Source organism: Oxyura jamaicensis, chromosome 2, assembly GCF_011077185.1.
Source record: "Oxyura jamaicensis isolate SHBP4307 breed ruddy duck chromosome 2, BPBGC_Ojam_1.0, whole genome shotgun sequence".
Taxonomy (NCBI): domain Eukaryota; kingdom Metazoa; phylum Chordata; class Aves; order Anseriformes; family Anatidae; genus Oxyura; species Oxyura jamaicensis.
Window position 1 is genome coordinate 45,833,633 of NC_048894.1, and position 24,084 is coordinate 45,857,716.

At 39.9% G+C, this 24,084-nt stretch overlaps 1 protein-coding gene across 2 annotated transcripts; it reads right to left on the minus strand.

Annotated features, from left to right (window-relative positions):
• Positions 1-1,365: 1,365 nt before the first annotated feature.
• On the minus strand, positions 1,366-23,197 carry TOPBP1 (DNA topoisomerase II binding protein 1). Of its 2 annotated transcripts, none has more exons than XM_035317029.1 (28): positions 23,124-23,197; positions 22,924-23,011; positions 21,939-22,073; positions 21,217-21,360; positions 20,266-20,447; positions 19,943-20,136; positions 18,812-18,991; positions 18,020-18,189; positions 17,339-17,502; positions 16,568-16,815; positions 15,989-16,308; positions 15,028-15,200; positions 13,978-14,189; positions 13,541-13,839; positions 12,190-12,363; positions 11,365-11,474; positions 10,126-10,249; positions 9,590-9,739; positions 8,982-9,090; positions 8,213-8,405; positions 7,221-7,423; positions 6,007-6,170; positions 4,996-5,110; positions 4,320-4,483; positions 3,344-3,484; positions 2,622-2,711; positions 1,985-2,146; positions 1,366-1,604 (listed from the first exon to the last, which is right to left on the minus strand). In XM_035317029.1, exons 2-28 carry the CDS (start codon positions 23,002-23,004, stop codon positions 1,461-1,463), a joined length of 4,545 nt encoding a protein of 1,514 aa, XP_035172920.1. In that variant the 5' UTR covers positions 23,005-23,011; positions 23,124-23,197; the 3' UTR covers positions 1,366-1,460. The 2 variants fall into 2 exon arrangements, with proteins under 2 accessions (XP_035172920.1, XP_035172919.1); XM_035317028.1 differs by having other exon boundaries at positions 7,197-7,423; positions 23,124-23,195.
• Between the last annotated feature and the right edge of the window lie 887 nt (positions 23,198-24,084).

A 24,084-nucleotide genomic window follows, 5' to 3' on the forward strand; every position in this document is an offset into this window, starting at 1 on the left:
GATGCAGTGTTTGACATCCACAAATAGCAAAAAGCATCACAGTGTTAGGATCAAGCAAAGCAATTGCTATGACCGTAGTTGCTGCAGTTTGATTTAGCCATCTTCTCTAAGCTCCTGCTGCTAGGGCCTTGGATTTCACCTTTTAAAAAAGCAGCAGACTCCTCAAGCCCCTCCCGCTTTCCTGACAAGTCCATCAGGTCACCCTGCCAGCACGTGCCAGGGCTCACTGATGGAACAGGTACCACGGTGAAGCGCAAGCACAGTCCTGCACATAAAGGCACGCTGCGCCTCCTGCTCTCTCACCTGAGGACTCCTGCAGCTCATGCCCCTTGTCCCATCTCCTCAGCAGCAGAGGGGCTGTTCTCCCCCAGGTTGCACTGGGCCTTGGGTCGTGGTGGCTGCGTGTTCCTTACACAACTGCTAGCGGTGCAGAGGCTTTCTATAATACAGGGGGCATTCAGCAGCTAGAAAATGAAAGTAGAATCCAGCCCCCTGGCAGCCCTCAGCTTCACAACAATAAAAATAGCTAAATAGACTTGGAGGATGTTCCACACATTTCCCTGGGCACCTCTACTGGGGCCCTGGCAAGGGGAACTTGCACTCTGCAGTGCAACCAGGCTGCAGCAATTCCAGCTGCTTAAATGAAGCTCTTATGACTTAAAAAGCACTGATAAGCACCTTTACCCAGCCCAGCATGGTGCAACCAACATACAGTATGTTCTGAGCCAACAGAGACCCAGACCCCACAGCTACTAAAAGGTCAAATGACTTGTCAAACATTCCGCTCGTCTGACCAAGAACAGTTCCAGCAGCTGGAAACTAACATCTTTGTTCTACCTCTGGTTCACGCTGCAGACTCAAACAGTGAGCTCAGCCAGAGTTCAGCTCCTGTGAAAAAGAGTTAGTTCTACGTTGGCTTAACACAATCATTAGCATTCAGAATGGCTGAAATGCAGAAAATGTTTTATAGAAATAATTTATTATACCCACCATTAGTACCAAAATTTGTAAGCCCTTTTTTGGTCTGGTTTTCCCCCCCTCCCTTTTTACTGCCTCAAAAAAACTATCAGGTTTTATGTTTTTCCTCTTCTAAGCCCATTGCTGTGTGCAAATGTAACAGCATTCTCAGCAACTGCTGTTTTTCCCACAACACACAGATAAAAGATGGACCAAGCACCTCACCAAGTATTTCTTAACTGCTATTATACAGCGGTGTCTTTAAACCGGGTCAGTAATAGTTATCGCAACATTATGGAGACAAAACATTTTTTGAGTAAGCTCTTGCAACAGTTTTGGATGGTACCAGTAACCAAAGCAATCTTTCCTATGACTGTTCTTGTAGACTTATTTTTATCTCGGGACAAATTAGAAGTGGTACTCAAAGCTTTTAATTTTCATGGTAAGAATGAAAAAATATAAATATGAATATAAAATGTACAAGTTAAAAACACTGAATTTTCTCAGCGTATCCTGGATCGCTTGACTCTGCTCATTTCCCCTGGTGCTTTTCTTTTCTGGGATAATCCAGTCCCAAGTTCGTTGTTGTTCTGAAAATAAGATTCAGCTTCTGGCAGGCAGTAAGACTCCATCGGGGGAGGTGGCTCCTTCAATAAAGGAAGGGAGAAAAAGAAGTGGCTTAGCTCAAGGAGAAGCTTCTGAGACGAAAGAAACAGCTCATTTGTTTTCTGAGTTTAAAAGTAATAAAATGAACATTGCGCACCTACATTTTGAATATTTTGCAAGCTCCCTACCCTGCCATAGATCTGACTGCCAGCACTGGAACAAGTCATGTTACAGCACGACTTGTTAAAATTTGCAGCCATGGATCAAAATACTCAGCACAGGCATTCGTGGCCATAATTGCTAGCAAACAAAGCTCGTTGCCAGCACAGCAGTAGCCACTTCTGGAGGCTCCCAGTGACCTGGCTTGTTAGAGGTGAGGGGCCTGACCCATCCCTCCTGAGAGCGCCCCGGGCACGCACACCTGGATGAGGTAGTCAGCGATGTACTCTGGCTTCAAGCAGTTCACTCCCTGGGCTGCTGCCTCAGCTACGTTCACCCGGGAGTCGTCTGGCTTCAGCTTACTGAAGTCAGCAAAGAGGTGAGTCGCTTCTTTGAAGAAAGATGCAGAATGACCAGAAAACACCTACCAATGAAAACATGAAAGACAAAAACTAGCTTTTTGTGTTTCCTCCCCAAGAAAGACAAATGCAGTTCGTGACCTATAAATTCACATTCATCAAGCAGCAAACCAATACGAAACTAAATACCATTTACAATGCATCCTGTACCATCGTGTGTGTACCTTTCAAGAACGTTGATCCTCATTATCAGAGCCAGGTCCAGAAATTCTGTCCTCAGCTCTCACCAGCACTGCTGACTCGTGTGACCTCAGACAAGCTATTCTGCCTGACTGCATGCAACGTGAAGATGACAGCTTCCTTCCTCCCACCCTTCGACCATGTCTCAACTATCATGTCTCAGCAATTTTGGGTAAGTCCTATTACTAACATAAGCAATGCCCAGCATGACATTTCAGAAATGTTACTAATATCTTACAAAAAAAGATTAAAGCGTCCTTATTTTTTCCAAGAACAAAACTAAAACAATAACATACATACTTTTGCTCCTCCTGACTGAAGAAGGCGTCGGAATCCTGCTTCCTTGGTCTGATCAACATTCAGGATCACTTTCCAGCCACTGAAGGCTCCCTAGATAAGAAACTCAGTTTACTACAAAAGTACACACTTAGTGGATCCGTAATTTCTCTCTTTCAGGAATATCCATCAGATGAAGATTTGCTATCATCTGGTTTTGTTTTTCTTCAATATAAAAGGCAGGAAAAAAAACAACAAAGCAACTATTCCTGATAGCTGTTGAGCCAACCGCACACACACCAGGGCTTGCCAGCAAGCCCTTTCACCCACGTAGTGAGACGGGCAAACCAGCCTATTAAAAACACTTGGCAACGAGTATTTTTTCCAGAACAGACACTGATTTACAAAAACACATTTTAAGAAAAACAGCTACTGAAAACAACACTTTTAACCTCTACTCTGTGCACTGTATTACGCACTCATTTATAGCAGAAGCACCTGTGGCCAATGGGGTTTCCAAATAGGCAAGTGGCACAGAGGGTTTGTTACAAGCACTCATTTTAAAAAGGTTATTACACTTCAATTCCTGGTTTGAGAGAGTAGTTAAAAAGGTTTGTGGAGCTCAAGTCCCACTTTCAGAAATCTCACTGAAACAAAAGTTTCTTCTCTGCCAGTGAAGTTCTGGTGACAACCACTGGCCTGGCCACCCCCACTGTACAGCTTCCATTCAACAAATATCTAAATACCTCAGCAGTACCAGTTTCTTGCCTTCCTTTATGAATTTTTTTCCTCCACCTCATGGCTGCGAGTGCTAGTTTCTTCTGGTTTACATTGATTCCAGACAAAGCATTAAGTATGGAATTATTTCCCCACTCATAATCTTCTTCCTAGAACAACCATAAGCTTCAATTACAAAGGAGTCCTCCCAGCTTCAGTATTTTTTCCCCGATGGTAAAGAAAAACAAATAAAAAACAACAATGTCCAAAAAAAACCCAACCCAGTTTTGTAGATCAATTTTAGTAGCTTTGTAGATCAATTTTATCTGGGAAAGCAGCATTAGTTTAAATTCAATATGGCTCTTAATTGCACATAAGTATCTTTTCCATGCATAAAAACTGCCCCGTTTTAAATCAACTCACATTTTCTGTGACATCAGTTCTCATCATACACAACCAGATTCCTCTCGTGGATATCAAGAGTGGAATCCAATACAACTCACTATTCTGGACACCATCAGCTACATTCTTACAGTATCTTCCAAAACAATTCAAGTTGGTTTTGATATGTAAAGATATGATCCAGTTTAAGTTTAGTCTGGCCAATGTGAAAATACTGCCAGATACAGGAGAACTTCCTTTTTTGAAATAAATCAAGATTTAATTCCTGGTACAATGAGATCCACATGTCCTCAGCTGGTACCAGTGAAAGTTTACCAAAAGGTACTCAAGCTTCAATTTTCAGAAGTAATTGTAAAGTATAAATATTTAATTTGTACTAGACCAGGACAAGATTTTGTCTGGGACTAGTTTTCAGAGAAAAGCTTGCCAAACGTTTCTCAGACTTTGGATCCTCTAAAAATTCCAAGGCTTGGGCACCCCAAACTGCTATTCGCCTTTCAGAGGATAGGCCCTTTCCCAGTAGGGTACAAAAAAAAACAAAACACCAAAAACCCACATAGGAAAAGAAGTGCAACATACTAATTTCTCAATAAGGTTACATGCCTGAACAAAGCAGCCAGCTGCTCGACATGCCTCCAGGTAGGAACGATGAAGCACCCACTTCCCAGCTGCCATCGAGGCCAGGAATTTTTCATTTCGAAGAGGATGGCCCACAATGATGTGTGTGCAGCTTGGATCAAAGCACTGCTTCTCAAGTACTATTCCACCTTCAAATTGAGGAATTCATTTGATTCAAGTTATTTAAGGGGCAGGCTGTACCACAGAAAGGATCACTCAAAGTGAGAATTGTATGAATTTAAATAAAAATACATTTAACTCAAATTTACATGGATAGCCATAATCTAAGTGACATGGGCAGAAGGAGGAGGAGCAGTCAGAAAGAGTGGCTCTGATAAAAAGAAATTGCCAACGTAACACAGACAGGAGGAAGACACCAGTGGAGGGCAGATCCTAAACACCCCCAACAGTGAAGAATGAGGCTGTTGTGGAGACAGCTAAAAGAAACAGCAACAGTTTTGTCTCCTGCAGTTTCATGGCAAAGCTGATCACTCATATAATAACAATGTATTCAAGGAATTGCTCACAAGCACAAAAAAACATAAATTTGAGGCCTCAAATCTGCTGAGTCATTAACAGAAGCCCTTTCTTTTCCCAGAGAGCCACAGCTCACCAGCTTACAGACGCAAGCTATTCTGTGCATTTCACAAGTATCTGGTACCTAATTCCTCAATCAGATGGCAGTAATCAAATCTTTCTTGAGGATTAAGAGAAGACAGCTGAAATTTACGGTGTTTTTCTGGTTCTTCATCATCCTTCTCATCTTCTGTGACGGCCTGAAAATACAGTAGGAGATTTTGAAAAATACAACAAAGACTACGCTGACAGCTGACTGTATCTCTGCCAACCATTCGGGGTTATTTTTGTATTTCCTTTTAGCCAGGAAAAGAAGAACCAAACCCATCAATCACTTGACAAAAGCTGGATCTCATCAAATCGACCTTAGGGTCCTGCTTAACTTCCTCTTGGCTTCCCCCTTTCTTCAGGGCACAACTGAACCCATCTGTCATAAAAACTAATCCTTCATTCAGGTTCACTGGATGCCAGGTTGAACGCAGCCATCGCCCACCTATCACACTGCTTTCTCCGTGCAGGCTTTCTGTAACTTCAAGGGCCTTCCTGCTGTTCCACCACAGCTCATTTAACAGGGCACTTCATGCCTCTGATGCTCAAAGTTTGGCTGTCGTGATACATGGCAAGCAAAGAACTAAACTCATTTTCCTAGCACCTTCCAAGTTCACTATAACACACGGAATTTTTAAGCCAGGTTTTTGGCAGGGGAGGGGGATGGACACAAGCCACACATTCATTTTGTACTTCAGCATGAATTCCAGATACTACCAAGGAAACAAAGGCTTAACCTTTTTTTCCATCGTCCTAACAGCTGGAGGAGTTCTGCGTAACACACGCAGCCCACCTCAGCGTTCCACCAGGAACTATTTTGCTAACATGGCAAAAAGTTTCATTTGTCCGGACAAGCGAGCTTTATCGATTCAAGCAGCCATTATTTGTTCAAAATCTTGGAGAAAGGAGGACATAAATCGAACCGCACAGAAGTAATCCATGACAAGATTTTAAATTCAGATATTCACAGCCAAATTCAAATTTTCTTAAAGTATAGTTATATCTCTCAAAGCACCTGCCCTTATAAGCATTTATTCGTAAGACAAACCTTTTCTTTGGGCTGTGGTGCCACAGCAGGGTTAGCCAGGGGGAAAGCAATGCTGGGAGCCTGCGGAGTGGGGATCACATTATCTTTAACGGGTGTTTCAGGATCTCTATGTACAGGATTCTTTAGACCCTCCGTCAAATCTCCATCCTCAGCCTCAGGAACAGCTGTGAAAGTGAAGTATTGTTACATGACTTGTCTTTGGCTGAATATAATTATGGACAAAGTAAAAAAATAGTTATTCTAAATGTCCAAAAACCACCTGCTGCTACAACATGCAGTTACATGTCAACACAGCCTTTCTTAAAAGATGCTCTGCTTTATGCCACAAACCATTGATTGCAATATTGCAGATTCGTCTCCAGATATCTTGTTTCAAAAAGAAAACCTCAAAAAACGCCTAATTTCTTTGGCTAAACTGCATTGATTCAGTTAAAACAAAAATCAATTGACAGTATTTAGCTAATTTCCTTTAACCTCCTCTAGGAGGGTGTCAGTTTTCGGGAAGCCTGTTACTGTAAGAAGAATCTCTACAAAGTAGATTGGGGTGGGGGGAGGCAGCAGGGAGAAAAAATAAGTGATTATACTCTCTCAAGGAGGCATAAGTGGGAAGAAAGCAAACACACCTATGTTTTCTCACCTGTTTTGCTTTAGCCCTAGCAGTAAACTGAAGATTTCAAAACTTATAGGAAAGATATCCTGACCGAATTGTGACCTAATCATATTCATAAGTGGCTCAGAGACATCTGTCTGGGGGGCTCATGGGTATCATCACCCTGTAACTCTGCTCTTCACCTACTATTATTTCCACGACAATTAAAAAGACTCTGCTGCTAGCATTCCCATTTGCATTCCACTATAACTACCTGACTTGTAACCTGAAAGCCAGATGGGGTTCCAAATAAAAATACAAGAGGTATTTCCTAAAGTTGATCCAGGCTATTTTATAGGCAAGCGCTGCCTTGGTGTTTGACCACAAATGGCAAACGGGTAGGAAAGCTCTTCTTTAAGAAATAGCAACGCATGACAGGGCTCAAAGATGTAAAACTGTATTTTTGTCATCCAAGAAATACCAACAATGCTCACTTTCTATTGTTTTTAAAGTAGAATCCAAACACTGCCATAATTTAAAAGCCCCAGGGATCAACCTGATGCTGTTACAGAGAAAAAGGTAATGTTATTTGTGATTTTACCTATACCAGCAATCTCTGAATCACCGATGGATCCTTTGAAGACAGACTCATCCATGTTCTTATTGACGTTACTCTGAACTTGCTCCGGATACTGGGAAGGACTGTTGGGCCACTGAAAGTTGCTGACAAGTCTCGCTCTCTCCTCCCTTGCAGTAGGATCATCCCAGATGATCTGCTCGCTCTGGGAAGGCTCTGTGTTTATATCTGTAAGGGCTTGACGAGATTGCCTGAGGTAAAATGCATAGATACTTTAAATATTTGTTTTACAGAAAACTATCATCCTAGAAGGTAATGTGTTATAATTACATCAATTGCAGCATCCAAGTGGCTTTATTAGAAAGCATGGACAGAAAATGAGAAAACTTCAATATAAAAACAACTCTGGCAGCCTGGCTTTGTGTGTCTAAGTGTCAGTGCGGCTGAAAAAAGTCAGCCAAAACATAAGTAGGAGATTTTTTATTGCTGATAAATTATTCCATAATCAGTGTACTTTGCTCTTTACCGAACCTATTAATTTGCAAATAAGTACCAAGCTAAACGGAATAATTTGCAAGGTTTCAATTAATCTCTCACTGTAGCTCAGCTCTGTTAGAGCTCAAATCCTATTCATTGTGATTTAGAGAGAAAAGAAAAAGAAGAACAAGATTCCTGCAAAGCGCTACTGTGTATGACCTATGTACTGAAATACTGCAACACTTTTCTTAAAACAAAATCTCTAAGAACATTAACTAATCTGAAGAAAAAGAAATCAGCATAATGCAATACAAAACTAAAAAGCAAATATTTTGCTATTGTTCAAAAAGTGAAACATACCCACTTACGGGTAATCTTAGGATTAACAGAATATTCTGAGTCTGTCTAGCAGGTCATGTTAAAGACTGAATTACAAGAGAATTAACTGAAGTACATCAGCAGAGAAAGACAATACATCTGAAAACCCTGCAGACCTATTCATGTTTCTGTCTGAGTATAAGTAGGGAAGACAAAATAAGGTGCTTCAAAATGCAAATCAGTACCTTAGAGCTTCCAAAACCCTACTGCGGCCATTTCGCATAGGCCGCGTGCTATCAGGAGTAGTTGGAGAACCATCATAACTGCTCCTCGAAAGGGATCCTCTTTGTCCTTGTGGTTTCACTATTGATGTGGCAGACATGATCTCCTGCAGCTGCTTCTGGAAGTTCTCCCTCATTTCTAGTGCTTGGGTCAAAACTTCAAGAGAATAAACAAAGCTCACAGGATCAGGAGTGTTACATTGCAACAGGTGAGAAGTACAGAAATTCAAGTAAATTTCCCTCCCCCGCACCAAGATGCAGGCAGTATATTAAAGAGGGGAAAAAAAAGTATCTAGGAAAAAGATGAATGCCCCAAGTCACCTATTTCTAGACACAAGCAGTAATTCCTATTTGGATCCCTTCTGAAATTGCCCGTGTGATCTAGCTTATATCCACAATTCTCCTATAACACATTTCTGTATATCACACAAAAATGTATAGTATGAAATATCGATTTGTCACATTAAAATCAAACTTCAGTGTTTTAAAAACAAAGAAACAGAAGGCAAGTAATTTGTTATGGATGATCACTATTTTCTTATGGGCTAATAAAAATCTTTAAACTAGAGAGCAAAACATTTCAAATCCAGCAACAATGGGGGCTAGCTGTATTTGACTGGTATATAAATACAGTACCTAAAGCTTCCAGATCCGAACATTAAGCACTGTAAAAAGCTTATATTGGCAGTTTGACATTCTGCAACTATTTTGAAAGCAGGGATTTTTAATTTACCTCCTTTGGATTCACTTGTTACTATTTGTTCTTCTCCTGTACAGACTTTTTCCTTTATTTGGTCAGTAGTGACATCATCCTCAGCATCATCTTCATCCACTGGATGAATCTAAAACCAATGAAGACAAGTAGAATTCTCAAATGCCGAAATTTTTGCTTTTTACCCTTGCTCAACACTTGCACAAATTCTGAAGATTAATAATCTTGCTTTAGAATAAGCTAACCCTTCTGCCACCACAATGACAGCAAGACAATGAACAACAGCATCAATGGCAACACCTGTTCTGCAAGTCTAAATGTCTACTAGGTTGAGTTTATGCCTTGGATCTCTTATTGATTTATAAGTGAAAGCAAAGAATAGGCTACATTCTTTCAAATTTGGAAAGCACATCTAACTCTGAAGTGTTTGGGTTTCCCTCCACCGCCTTAGAAAAGGATTACAAATGCTGGAAAAACCTGAAAGATCCCCTGCTGTAGCTGCTATTAATTACTACCTAAACCTGATTCAGAGCATCACTAAGCATCAACTTTATTTCATTAAACATAACGATTAAGTGAACTGAATCCCCATGGTGTCATAGAACATGAATTTATATCTCACACTATACCTCATTTTCTTCTGCTGGTTTTCCGGTTGATGGAAGCTTACCCGAAGAGGAAAGCCTGACATCCTGCACTGCACTGATATCCAGACTCATTTTGGGATTGTAGGTGTGAGGAAAGAGAGATTCAGGAAGCCGTTTATATTCTTGGGCACTCTGTAACAACATCAGTTAACATATGAAAGATGAGAAACTGGTTGAAAAGCAAGAGAAGTACCACATCTAAGCATAGGAAAAGCATAATAAAAGCATCACAGAAAAGTAGTTTTCACAAGAGAAAAAATGTAGCTCTTAGAATGAACCATTCTGAGAAACATGTAGCAGAATTGTTGAATGGAAGAGAATTTCTTTTCCCCTCATGGAGAACAAGGTAAAAAAGTACATTAGTGAAAACTGTTCAATTTATAAATTCAAAGTGGAATAAAGCATCAGTTCCTATATATGTTCCATGTAAATTTAAACAGATAATCAATTGCCATCTAACTAGTTTTAAGCCTCTGTTTCCCTTTACTTTTAGCAAGGGAACAAAGCAAGTTCCATACCTCTAAAAGCCAGTGTTCCGAAACAATATGTATCCCCCGTTCTTTAACGGATCTATACTCCTTGTTGTTGTCATTTTGCCCTCCCTTGTAGATGAAGTGTGTTACTGATTCATCAAAACACCATCTAGAAAGGAAAATGAAATGCAACTTGAGGATATAATTTGCTACCAGAAGGAATTAGAAGCCAGTCCCAGAAATTTTCCTGACCTTCGCTCATGATAAAATACTGTTTTGCTTATTTTTTTATGCCTAAATAATGAGTCCACTTTCTTCACCAAAAAAAGACAGCAATGAGTTTCAGGATTGAATACCTTCAGTTTCTTCTAAAAATATTCCTGAAGTAAACAAAAGTCAGTCTGCGAAAGGTATGAAAGAGGGTTTGTTTTTCTTGTTTGTTGTTCTTTTTATTTAAGTAAATGAAGTTCCAAATCAGTTTCTAAAAGAACATATGACATAGTACTAGAGCTTCTCTTTTCATTGATGCACTGAGCTGCAATTGAAATGCTAATTGCTGAAGCTCAAAATAAATAATTTTATTTATACTGATAAAAATTTCAAAGCTATTTCCATTACAATATAAAAATATTAATTATAATATAGAATTTTACTATATGATTGTATAGTAATATAATGCATTATGTTAATATATTATAATGTGAAATAATATAATATATAAAATATTAATTTTTAAGTCCCTACCAGATAAGGGCAATTTTATCACCCATGTTGTGAATGAAAACTTTTAGAGAAGTCAGTAATAAAATCCATAAACAGGGTTTAGCAAGAACAGAATTGCCTTAAATCAGAGCAGTTATTTCATAGTTCCTCTTAGTGGCAACCTATTTTAGTTAAGCATGGCCAACTTTCTGGTCTTAGAAAAGCTTACAATCTATAAAATAATTAGTTTTGAGCCAGAGATCAGATTCAAAATCCAAAATACGTATTTTAAACTAGTCAAAAGCTGAAAAACTTTCAGTCTTCTGCAAAATGAGAAAGAACATTACCCTGTGCTTCTAGAAGATCTCAGGACAAACGGTCTTTCTAAGACAGACTTATCAGGAACATAGAGACGGTAGAAAAAGATAGGCGTATTTTGCAACAGAAATGATCTAATATAGTGAAACCTCAAGTTCAGCTATAGCAAAAGGTCATGTAGATAAGAACATTATAATGTCAAGACTCATATTTATTAGAATTCCTAACAGCAGAAGCTTAGAAGCTGTTTACGTCAGCTGATACCTGTACTCTGCGCCAAGAGAAGCTGCTACCGCATTCAGTTCACTTTGCTTCTTACTAAGCTTTTTACTAACACAGATAACAACATCAGCTAGGGGCTTGGGCTCTTCTTCCTGGTCAAGGAGGAGGAAAAAAATAGCCATGTTTAGAAGGTTTCTGTATAATAACAACAATATTTAAATATTTAGTGTAATATGTGATAACACATACACTAACAAAAAAGATAAACACATTTTTTCTGTATTTGCTACTCCCAATCCCCATGGTCAAGAGAGCACTATTATCATTCCAAACACTAGGAATCCAAAGACAAGAGATTTACTCTCAGCCAGCCTCCCCAAACCATATTGTTCTCCTTTCACCACAGACTGAGCACTTGCTGTACACTGAAGTTAGGGAATTATCAAACCTGATGCCACAACATATTTCACTGTACTGGAATGAAGAAGAGCAATATGAAGAACAAGTGAGTAACATGTGATAGCCTTCCTTTACTGAACACCATTAGCTTTCTTGCCCCTCTTCTACATATACCGTTGACTACCATGACAAGTAGTACACATCCTTTTCTCCTGCTTCTTCTTCTGTTTTCTTTCATTAGGGTAGATGAGAATACAACTCTCAACTTTAGCCCAAAACAGACTATTTGATCCTGCTCATCTGGAGCCTAGGAATTTAAGTGGGATAAAATCCTCCTATTCTAATACTAGAGAAATTAAATTGCTACAGATTTATATAGCATGCTGCTTAGCAACTACTTAGTATTTAGGTAGTTGTAAAGGCAGAGGAAAAAAATAAATAAATTCTGTGCCTTCTAGCATTTCCTACCGCTTCTGGCTGTGCAGCCTTCAACTGCGGGCTGGCAGTAAAAGCTTCTGTATTCCGTGTGCTGTTTGCCAATGCCAATTTCAAGTTCCTGCCAATGACTTCAGAGAGAGGTGTGCTCAGCTTCCTGTGTTTTTGACCAAGACCTCCTGGAGTTTCCAAAGCTGCCAGAGCATCCTGCCAAAAAAAGAAGTGACTGACTTTCACGAACACATTACAACCAATATTTTCCACTCAAGCGCAAATTTCATAACTATAGTAGTAAGATCTCATACTCATAAACCAGGAGCACATACTACAGTAGTAGTAAACAAGTGCAAATAGAGCACCATTGCACAAAACCAGTAAAAAATATGCAGACTCTAAGATTAGGATTAAGTAAAACAGAAAGATTAATTTCATTGCTATCAGTGAAAACTGCCTTTAATGGAAAAAACAGCAGCCAAACCCAGGTATTCTTAATCCCAAGCCAGTGCTTTAATTTATTAACATTCATATGCAACTTCCTATGTAAGGGCAATCTGATTCCCCTGAACTTCTAAAACACCAAGCTCTTTTTTTTTTTATATGAAGAATTTTAACCTAAAGAATCTTGCTTTTGAAAGTTATCAAGGTAGCAAACTATTAGATTTCAAAAAGCAGAGTACTAGTTTCATGAAACAGAATTAACTCAGAAGAACATTGGATAATTCCACTTTTGTAATGTTTTGTTCTGTTGGGGGAGGTGTGTGTGCATGCATTAGACCCCAGTAATTTTGCAGGAATTCAGTGATTTCACCTTTTACTGAAGGCCTTGAAGACAAAAAAAACCTGAAGACTTCCCAAGAGCACTCAGGTCACTCAAGAGTTATTCCAGCACAGACACTCCCAAGTGTCAGAGGCTTCTTTGTTTTGTTTTAAGGCTAGTAGTTTTCCATGGCTTTCAGAATGAGAAAAGAAACCCAAAGCCCCAGTCCACTTTTCAACTTGCAGTAACAGCTTTATAGCAGTTACAATGATACTTTTTAACATAATAATTTTAAAGTAGCCTCTCATCACAGAACACATAACCATTTTCAGTATCTGAAGGAATATGTGCTGTGAGGTGTAGAACATGTAAGATGCAACAGGCACAAAGGAGCTTTGTTAAGGACATTAAAACATCTACTACACAATAGATTTCATCCACAGGTCATAAACTATAAATGCATGTAAATAAATAAAGCCGTTTTTCCTCACTTTATTCAAAATTGAAGGGCTGCATGTGAACAGCTTAAAGAGGCCTAAGATCAAGTTTCTGTTTTCTTTTTAAGTTTATGCATATTTTTTTACCCTCCTGGCTCTACTGACTTAAAAAACTTGCAAAGAACATTACCTTTACATCAAAGGAAGGCTTGAATAACTTGTCTTTGGAAAGAAACTTTGAAGGCGTGTCAAGGTGTAAAGACGGTTCTTTTTGTGGCAGTCCCCCTTGTGCATGAGGGCTTGTGGTCTTCCCAATGTGATGAGAGATCACAGCCTGGAAAGCTTTACTCTGGAACCTGTTGATATCAAGAGGGGTCACAGGTGCTTTTTTTCCAGCTTCAAGCAGGTAAGTAGGTCGTTCTGGAGAATCAGGAGATTTAATAGTTGCTGGTGTCTTGTCGTTACACTGAGTAACAGAACTCTCTTTATCTTTAAAAGAAACAAAGCAAACGCAAACATACAATCTGATTTTTCTTTTAAATACAAATCTCATACACATTTATTTAAATAGCAACTTCATTCACCTAGCCTTTCTTCCCATACTCCCTTAGCTTGCTAATAACCAACCTTCAGCCTCTGCATTTTCAACCAAGAACTTGTTCTCATCTGCTCTCTTTCCTGTCCTTGCAGACTGCAGAAGCCAAGCTACGGTGACTGCAGGCAAATTCCATTTCTTTGCAGCCTCGTACTTGGAACCATTTGGCTCTTTCACCACGAGATGTGTACTGGCAAACATCCCCTTTTTTGCATTGGCTTTTCGCACAAAGAATTCCTGGACTCTAAAATTAGATTAATAAAACATTTATTTATTCACAACAAGGTTAACTTAAGGAAAGTTTATAGTACTATAAAACACATTCAAGCAAGTGAAGGAGAACCAGTAGAATTACCTAAGGCTATCCACTTAGCATGTACACTTCATGTACTGGGCCTAAGATTTTTCTGCAAGATTAACGGGATAGGCTGGATTCCCTTCTGGAGCTGACAAACATTGTTTCCAAATCAGCAACAGTTTTCCTATTACAATTTTTTCCCCTATCATGAAGGACACAATTTTGCAAGACAGAAAGACTGAGAACTCACCAGCAAACACTTCTGTTCAAACAGACTAGGAATCAGATCAAGTGATGCTATTATGAAAATATGCATTTTTGCCACTCCTGGACTGAACACGGTTTTGTTAATGCTTCTCAAAGCTCCTGATGGACTGTAAGCAAGTAATTCACCGTTCTAAGAAATGGTGCACTGTCACTGGTTATGAGGTTGGACCAGATATTACTGAAGAAGAGAACAACCGTCAGCTCCCGGACTCTGAAGAGCAATTCAGAAGGCCCAATATCTGAAAAACTGTCCTTTTTGTCAGCAAATATTAGAAACATGAGACTCAGGGGATTCTGATGGAAATTAGTCTTTGTGAAAATAGACTAAACTTCTCTAAAGGAGAGGGAAATAAAGAACTGCCTATTAATGCCTCATAGCTTCAGCAACGTAAATTAAGAGTCTGAAAGAGCTTTACACCAAAATTTTTTAGTCCTGTAAAAGAAGAAATGAAATGCATGAAGGATTTCATCACATTGGCTGCCTACAAACAAGAAGGAACAGTAACAGGAGACATACCTTGCTCCTAGCAGTCCTGCCAGATAAGCTAGGGTATCTCTCTCTGCACCAGTGAACTGGCTAAAAGAAAGAACACAGTCCACCAAGGGAGTAACTCCTTCCATTACTGGGACTGGTGTGAAAAGTGGATTGGACTGGGGATCTAAAAGGAGCTGCTCTTCCACACATGTTACCTTAAAAAAAAAAAAAAAAGATAAAAATGCAGATCAAGACAAATAAATAGCAAACAGCAATATCTCAGAAACTGTACAACACCATTTTTGGCTTCACTAACAAGCAAACCTGCTTCCATTCTTATGCTTGAGACAAATTATTTCACAAGCTATCATTCTCTTCTAGATAATTTTAGTTTTGCCAGGTTTGACTGACTTAGACTTTCTTCAGAACTTTTCAGTTACTACTCTTCCAACTCTGGCAACTCTCTTGAAGTAATTCAAAATATGATCTGAGGGTCTGCGTACATTTACTTCCGAGTTATCTAGTACTAAAAACTACTAACAGCAGCTAGTCTAGATCAAGTGCCCCTTCTTGGTAAATGTAATTAATGTTTTTTTGACCTTGAGTTATAAAGGTGACTTGCTCTCTGCCACAACAGAAAGCTGTGGAAAGCATGTAGCAAGAAACAGTAAGCACAAAGATATCAAATGAAATCATTATTAGTCAACATTTCATCTACAACTTCATTATTTAGAGAAAATACTGGTAGAATCTCATATGAAAAGCCTTTGAGTTGTGACAACTCTTATTTAGCAAAACCAGAGAAAATAAAATCAAACAAGTGAAAGATACCTTAAACACGCAAAGGTTTTAAAGCCTGCGTTCACTTAACACATTTCCAAAAATTAAGACCAATTTCTCAGTACATTATTTGCATATAAGCCACCAGTAACTCTGCTTTCTGACAAGACTTATATCTAATACATTCTGCTTAATCACTGAACTGAGAAGTTAACTTCCTTACCAGCCACGTATTGGTGACAACATCACCAACAGTTGACTTCACAGAACATCCCAATAAAGGCACCACAGCATAGTCTGCAATGGTTCTGCTTTGCAGCGGCACAATTTTCCCAGCATTCTCCTTTATAATATCTGCAATGCAGGACTCATCTTCTCCACCAAAACCCAGAAGGAGAAATCTCTTTCTGGCAAATAAGCCTCCTTCAACCAGTGCGGAAGGCTCTCCCAAAGAACCATTGCAGACAGAAGAATTATTCTCTTCTTGAACAGTCACGTGAGTAACATCATTAAAGCTACCAGACGGTACTTTCTCAGCTTCAACTGGAAGAGAAAAAGGAAAAAGTTGTTTGACAGGAACACCAAAGGTGATTCAATGGCTTCACGGAGAAGTACTAGCATTCTGCTGTCTTCCATGAAGTTTAAATCATAAAATCCTCTATACGTTCCTGTTTAAATTCCATTTTTAAAATACAACACAGAAGTTAACACGCTAGATGTGACTAGATTTTAAAAAAATAAATACTGCAAAACTCAAACTCGACTCACAAACTGTCTATGGTGTGCTGGGCCTAGAACCTACCTAACGTAGAATCATTATTTAGATACTGAGACAAGAAGTCATCTTCTGCAGCTCGCTGGTGCTTTGTAACGTTCACAGTTTCTTTCTTCAAAAGACTGTTGTTTTTGGGAAAAACTGACTTCATGCCAGGTTGCTCCAAAATCGGATTCTCTAACGGCTGGTAGTTGAGAGGGATATATTGCTCCACTGGACACAGATAACCTTTAGTAAATGACTCCAGCAACCATTTTGCTGTCACTACATGAGGCCTATAAAATAAAGTATTATACAAATAAGTCACAGCAGGTTTCAAAACCATGATTCTTCTTTCCCACTCTGCAAACCACTGGTGTGTATACATACACATACATACATGCATCTAAAGTCTGCAACTCCAATACTAAGCAAGTATTGTGCACTTTACAGATCTTGAGGCTTAATTCTTCCAGTCTGAGAACAGAGAGCTTCACATACTTACTCTCCTACAATGTCAATTTTATCTGCCCACTGCTGGGTTGCCAAATCCTTCTTCTTCAACATATTAATACATCAACACCTCTTTTTCACCAGTAAGAATGCTTGCTTTCTATTTATTTATGTGACCCATGGCTATCCCAAAACGTAGCATATTCAAGAGCACATGAGGATGTAGTTGTGAATACCAGCTGTGATTCTTCCTAAGCAGTTTTCTTAAACAAGGCTTTCAAAGTGATACGTATTTTCTTGTTTACAAGGCAGTGGGATAAAGAAAACAAGGAAGAAATAGACAATAGGCAATGTAATTATAAGAACCTGTGAAGTGTCTTGTCCAAGAAGTGTTTCAGTTCATTATTATTTTCCTCCAGAATGACATGGGTAACATCTTCATTAAGCTGATCAAATCGAACACCACCACCGCAGTTAATAAGCCTTCTCATCTTGTCCAACTTCCTGCCACTGAAGCCACATAGATAGATCTATAATGAGAACACAGAAACAAAAAAGGCTTTTTAAAAAGCCAGAAAAAAAGGAAAAAAATTGAAGTAGAATGTTTTAGTATAATTTGTTACAACTGCTGTAGAACACAAGTGGTGCAGTTTCTGAGAAGCAGCAAAAAAAATAAGTTAAGCAGTAATTGGAGCAGTAATCTTTACATGCTATTTTAGCAAAGTCTGGATATTTACTAATGGAACAAAGCCCCAGCCTGAAGTTAAATATGGAAGTTGTATAACAAAAAATAAATAAATGAAGAAACACCGTCCACCAGTTCTAGAACCCAATCACTACAGTATTTATATACATATAAATATGTATATATTTAATTATTTCATAAACATGTGACATGCACGCTACAGTATATGGACACAAAATAAACATGGCATTTGTGGCTGATAAAAAGAAAACATTTACTCTAGCAGAACTGTCAGCACCTCAGTGTAGTTTGCTTCCACAGAGTAAGACCGAACATTTCAAAACACAGATTGTTAAACATACTCGACAGCCATCTAATAAATCTTCAGGGGCTTGAAAAGAACTTATGTCCAAGTTTTCCAGCTCATCAGGAGGAGGATCCAGTCTGCTGCTCATAGCAGAACTACAAGCAGTTTCATTAACACCACTCAAATTGATATTGGAAATGTGGCTGACATCCGAAAAGTTATGAGCTTTAGTAGAAATAAAAGAAGATACATTAGTTTTCGCTCCTCTCTTTCCACTATTTAACTAAACAAAATATAAAACTGACATATATGATTTTGTTGTGCTAAAAGGAAATGTGAAGTCTAAAAAAGGAAAAATAAAGGAAATATAAAATAAAAAATATATAAAAATAAAGGAAAAAAAGAAATACAAAGTCTAAAATTAACAGCCTAGGTAAAAAAATAAAACAGATACTTGAAAATCAGCGTTTGTTTTCCCTCTAAGGCTGTTCTAAAGTTTAATTCATAACTGACACTTGATTTAAATTACAAGTGTTGGAACAGTCCTGTTGATTTTTTTTTCTTTTTTAGGAGAGAGTTACACACTGTTGGTTCTTAAGCAGACAGGTACACCTAATTCAAATTGACTGTTTAAACAATTATTCACATGTTTAAGTCTACAGATGTTGGAATTTACAATGTACATAAAAGTAATCTGTTGCATTTTAAGCATGAGCAAAGCTGAAACCAAACCTTCCGAACATTATCATTGCAAAAGCAGGCAGCATCCTACTAATTCAAAACCATTCTTCCTTCTTACTACTAAAAATATTTCCTACTTTAATGCATCTTAAAAAGTCTTACTTACTATCAGGTTTGCTGGCATGACTTGTAGGCGTTGAGGTGCTGGGTGTGTTACTTAATTTTGATCTGCCCTCTATTTTATACATTGTCTCATCCTGACAGAAGCCTTTCTCAATACTCTCAGAAAACCACTGCACGGACACACAATGCACATTCCATTTTTTGGCACATTCATACTTCTGACCTTTCAAATTTAAATAAAAGAAAAACATACAAGTGATTAACAAACTAATGCTTCCAAGAGTGATCGCCGAAAGATGGATTGACATTAAAATTTTAAAACTCAAATAAGAGATTTCAAGGTGCAAATTGTGTTATCTTGAACTCATCTCATGAGCTGTTTACTTATTCTTATTTATTTAAAAGTTAGAGAGAAAAAAATTGCTCTCATTGATGGGTACAGCAGTCTCATTGATGTTCATGGGTACAGCATCACAGGGCACCATCCTACAACTTGAAGCAGCCAAGCCTCAAGAAGCCCTCTGCAGCCCTTTAGTCACAGGTTCCACCACTAACAACACTGCTAACAGTACATCACCTTGTTGGACACCTGATAAAACCCACCTGCAAGATGTTTGCAGTAACATTGCTACATTAACTGGAAAAAAAAAAGCAGCTGTAAAGTGCAGACAACACCTGCACATATAAATATGAAGAATTCATACATAACTGTCTTGTTTCCAAATTCTCATTCTACTAGGCAATGAAATAAGAAGCTTCTCATTCTTCTCACAACAAAAGGACAAACAAGAGGGAAGGAAGAATCTTCACACAGCATTCAGAAGATACAAAGAATAGTTAAAAACAATGAATCCACAATCTAATTTCAATCAGTGTATAAATTAAGTCCCATCCTACTCTCCCAAAAACTTAGTTTTCTTTATTCTTCCCTTCCCTCTTGGATTCTCTCCTTCCCTTCAGTTCTACCAGGGTCTCTCTTTTCTTCTTTTGTTCTCCTTTCATATGCCTTTAGAGCAAAGCCAGTGTGTCCTGTGTTCCTTTTCTCATCAACACTATTCCCCTGTACAGAAGCAGTAAGACTACCACTGAAGCAGACACAGACTGTTTAAACTCTTATGCGTATTTACACTACTTCAATTCAAAAAGGGAAAATAATATTTTCTCTAAGTTCTACCTTTTGGCTCTTGAACTATGAGGTGAGTACACTCATTCATCTTGAGCTGTCCCGTGTATTGTCCACCGTGTTCAGCCGTGAGGCGCTGGACTTCTTTTCGGTCCGAGCTACTTAAGCCAGTTACACAAATTGTACAGCCAAGAAATATAGGACAAGCGTAGTCTTCCATGTTAACATCGGTATACCTCATCATGCTGAAGGAGTGAAAAGGAGAAAAATAAACATTTTTTCATCCAAGTAAAATTAACTGGTAAACGAAAGAAGTGTGTTTCACCGTAAGAATTACCAGCCCTCAACACAAAGTAAGTTTTTGTTTGTTTTACCTTTGCTGAGATTTATCCCACAGTGTCTTAACCCAAGAGGGAAGCAGAATAGGTTTTTTCAGAGAAGCAGCTACTAAGTATTTCTTGCTGCCAACTTCTCCAGCTATGAGATGAGTTACTGACACGTTGAGGTCTCTGTACACACGTCCACCCATCATCTGCACATATTTATGAACTTCCTCCTGAGTGGGAAGAAACAGAAATAAAGAAAAAAATAAGTTCTATGTGTTTTTTTCTAACAAAAAAACACCTGTTCATAAATCCAAAATGTATACGCATACAGAAGTGTTCAAAAATATCAAATATAGATTCAATTTTACTTACATTTACGGTAAGCTGAATATAATACATATCCTTAATAAAGATGTTACAAGCATACCATATCAGGAAAAAAAATTGTACTGATGGTTGTTCTTTTAGGTAGTATAAGTTAGAAAGAGATGTTGGAATAATTAAAAGAAAACATTTAAGATAAACGATGTACACCACAGCTGGCTGGATGCTTAATGTTTACCATGTAGTTTGAGAAACCAAATATACAGCATGTTTTCTGTAGCGTGCTAACTGGAGACAAACTGGCAAGCTAAATGATCTACATCTTCAGCTAATACAAATCCCTAAACATACATTCACTCCCATATTAGTAAGACCAATGTCTTACACCATTATATATGTTTATATAATAATATACACGTGCATGCATAGATACAGCACTACATACATATTTCTACACTACATATTTACAGGAAGAAATTCTCTTTCTCCATTCAATTTTACAATTCGTTACATAAACTATACATAGTCTACAAACTACAGAAAGACTAGACATGTATACGCATGAGCACAGTTACACTTAGTATATATACTGTGACTGATGCCTTAGTAATAAGCCATCTGAAGCAAATGTCACAGAAAAGTCAGCTAAACGATCCGTCATGTACAACGCATTACCCTGACATCTTTTTCAAGGCTGGTACAGGATATTGTTACGTCAGCCATGGTCATGTTGTACACAGGATACTCTGCTCTTGGGACACAGCGCTGGGTCTGCATACAGTACAGGACAACCTGTGGTCCAACAATTCTACAGCCAAGCTGCAATGAAATAACAAGAACAGAAAACAAAGAAAATTAGCAAAAGGTTTGCACTGGAGCAGGGAAGGTTTTATTTGTCCCTGAATCCTGAGGGACAAAGCAGGGCCCTTGCCAGTCCTCCTCTAGCATCACCAGATAGGTGATAGTTCTGCTTTACTTTCTGCTGGGGATTTTCAGTACAATCCTCTTAGGTTTTCATGCCTTGATAAAAGAAACAGACGCTACACCTAGCATGTCACAGAATTCCAGATAGTCTGTCTTTGTCTGCTGGACAAGTCCTTGCAGGTCAGACAAACTCAGGTTACTCAGGAAGAAAGAAAGTGAGAGCCAGCTCACTGACTTCAGCAGAACCAGAATCAACCATACTGTTTTTTAACATTTGCTTCAAGATAATCCTTTGCTCATCTTCTTCATCCCTAAATACAGCATGCACTGAAGTTTTAAAGTTTTTTTTGTGAATACTGAATACTACTGTATTTAGTGCGAGAAGAAAGAACATGTGGAGTATAAACATGGCCAGGAGTGCTCCTAAAAAAGAAAGGATGCAGCTGATATAAGCAAGTTGATGGGTAGCATACCTTTTTGAGATGATTGAAAACATCGCCTGTAAAAGGATCACAAATATAAAGGGATTTATCATTTTCTTTTATATTGAGTGCTGTTTCTTCTTCAAGGATCTGGAGATGTTCTTCTGACTGAAATTCTTTTATAGACTGCAGGAAAACAATTCATATAACTACATGTAGTTAATTGACAAACCACAGCTAGTTAATCCTGTGGAAACTATAACAGCACATCTACCGCAAACAGCCCACAAAAAAGCTACCCTGGCAACAGTATACTGGCAGAACAGATAGGTAAAATATCTAATGGGTCCTCAACACCCCTCAGCTGTCCACAATCATCAGGCTTAAACATTCAGCATACAAACTTTCATAAGCTTGTTATACAGCACCTTCATCTCCCTCTAACCTCCTAAGGTGGAAAAAAAAAAAAAACAAAGAACAAAAGCACACTATTCTCATTCAGACTTTAGTAGCCTGGAGGAGTGACCAGCATACAGACCTTCCTGGTCCACATGTCACTTCACTAAATGTCAATAGGCTTTGAATCACAGAATGGCTCAGGTTGTAAGGGACCTTAATTGAAGATCACCTAACTCCAATCCCCCTGCCATAGGCACGGATGCCACCCGCTACATGAGGCTGGCCAAGGCCCCATCCAGCCTGGCCTTGAGCACCTCCAGGGATGGGGCATCCACAGCTTCTCTGGGCAGCCTGTGCCAGGGCCTCACCACCCTTACAGTGAAGAATTTCCTCCTAACGTCTAGTCTAAAACCATCCTCTTTTAGTTTAATTCAATTCCCCCTTGTCCTATCATCACCCCCAAACGTGAATGTTCCGTTTCTCTTTGAAATGAGAGTTCTTGTTCAAGGCGTGCTCTGCCCCACAAAATTACAGCAGCCCCGTTACAGACACAGCTTTACCTCCAGACCCACCCCGCACACCTCGGCCCACCCCGGAGCCACCTGACGGGCCCTGAGGGGCCGCCCTGCCCACTTACCTCGAGAGCTTTCCAAAAGCACCCCGAGCTGCCGGGAGACCTGACGAACCTCACGCAAAACGGCTCCTTGCCTCCTGTCATCCTCCACCTGAGCACCAAGACCCGGTGAGACCCCCGGCTGTCCCCTCACCCCCTCCTCCCCCCGGCACCCCTCGGACCCTTCCCCTCCCCTCACGCCCCGGCCCCGGCCCCTCACGCACCCGCCGCAGGCGGGAAAGCGGCGGCCTCGCACTGCGCAGGCGCGGGGGAGGAGCCGGGAGGGGCGGGGGTCGCCCCGCTGCCGTCACGGGAGGGCGGGAATGGCGCGCGCAGCCGTGTGGGGAGTAACGGCCGCGCTAACGCCGCCCTGGGGTGGGGTGACCCGGCGGGGAGGATCCTCGCCCGTCACACAGGCGCAGAGTGGCCGGGGCTGGGAGGGAGCTCTGGAGATCGTCCAGTCCAACCTCCCTGCCGAGCAGGGTCATCTAGAGCACGTTGTGCAGGATGGCATCCAGGCGGGTTTGGGGTATCTTCCAGAGGAGACTTCACAGTCTCTGTGGGCAACCTGTCCCAGTGCTCTGTCACCCTCACAGTACAGAAGTGCCCCCTCATATTCAGCCAGATCCTCCTGTGCTTCAGTTTGTGCCCATTGTCTCTCATCCTGTCACTGGGCACAACTGAAGAGAGACTGGCTTCATCCTCTCAACACCCTCCCCTCAGATATTTATACACATTAATGAGGTCTCCCCTCAGTCTTCTCTTTTCCAGGCTAAACAGGCCCAGTTCCCTCAGCCTGTCCTCGTACGACAGGTGCTCCAGTCCTGTCATCATTTTTGTAGCCCTCCTCTGGACTTGCTCCAGGAGCTCCATGTCCCTCTTGTACTGGGGAGCCCAGAACTGGACACTGTACTCCAGGTGTGGCAGCTGCTGCTGACACAGGAGGGGACAAGGAAGGCTGGGTCCCGAGCCCTGGTGTTTCCCACCTCTAGTCTTTACCCCCCAAGCCCCTAAGTTTAACAAAGGGGTTCACTTGGAATAGGCTTGGGGTAGTGGTGTTGCCAACTTCTGCTGGGGTGCGTGGGGTATATCACAGCAGGCAGGGTCTGGGAGAGGCTTGGGAGTGTGATCATCCCAATTCCAGGTAAATTTCAACCCCAGCCATCCTTCTGGAGACAGTAGAAG

What these genes read in the sequence shown, in the direction of transcription:
- TOPBP1 (XM_035317028.1), bottom strand. Translation starts at nt 23,004, where the DNA reads ATGACAGGAGGCAAGGAGCCGTTTTGCGTGAGGTTCGTCAGGTCTCCC. An exon ending in CGGAACACTGGCTTTTAGAG is followed by an intron (nt 9,740 to 10,125) that starts GTATGGAACTTG and finishes ATGTTGTTACAG; the next exon opens with AGTGCCCAAGAATATAAACG. An exon ending in CACCACAGCCCAAAGAAAAG is followed by an intron (nt 5,111 to 6,006) that starts GTTTGTCTTACG and finishes CTGTATTTTCAG; the next exon opens with GCCGTCACAGAAGATGAGAA.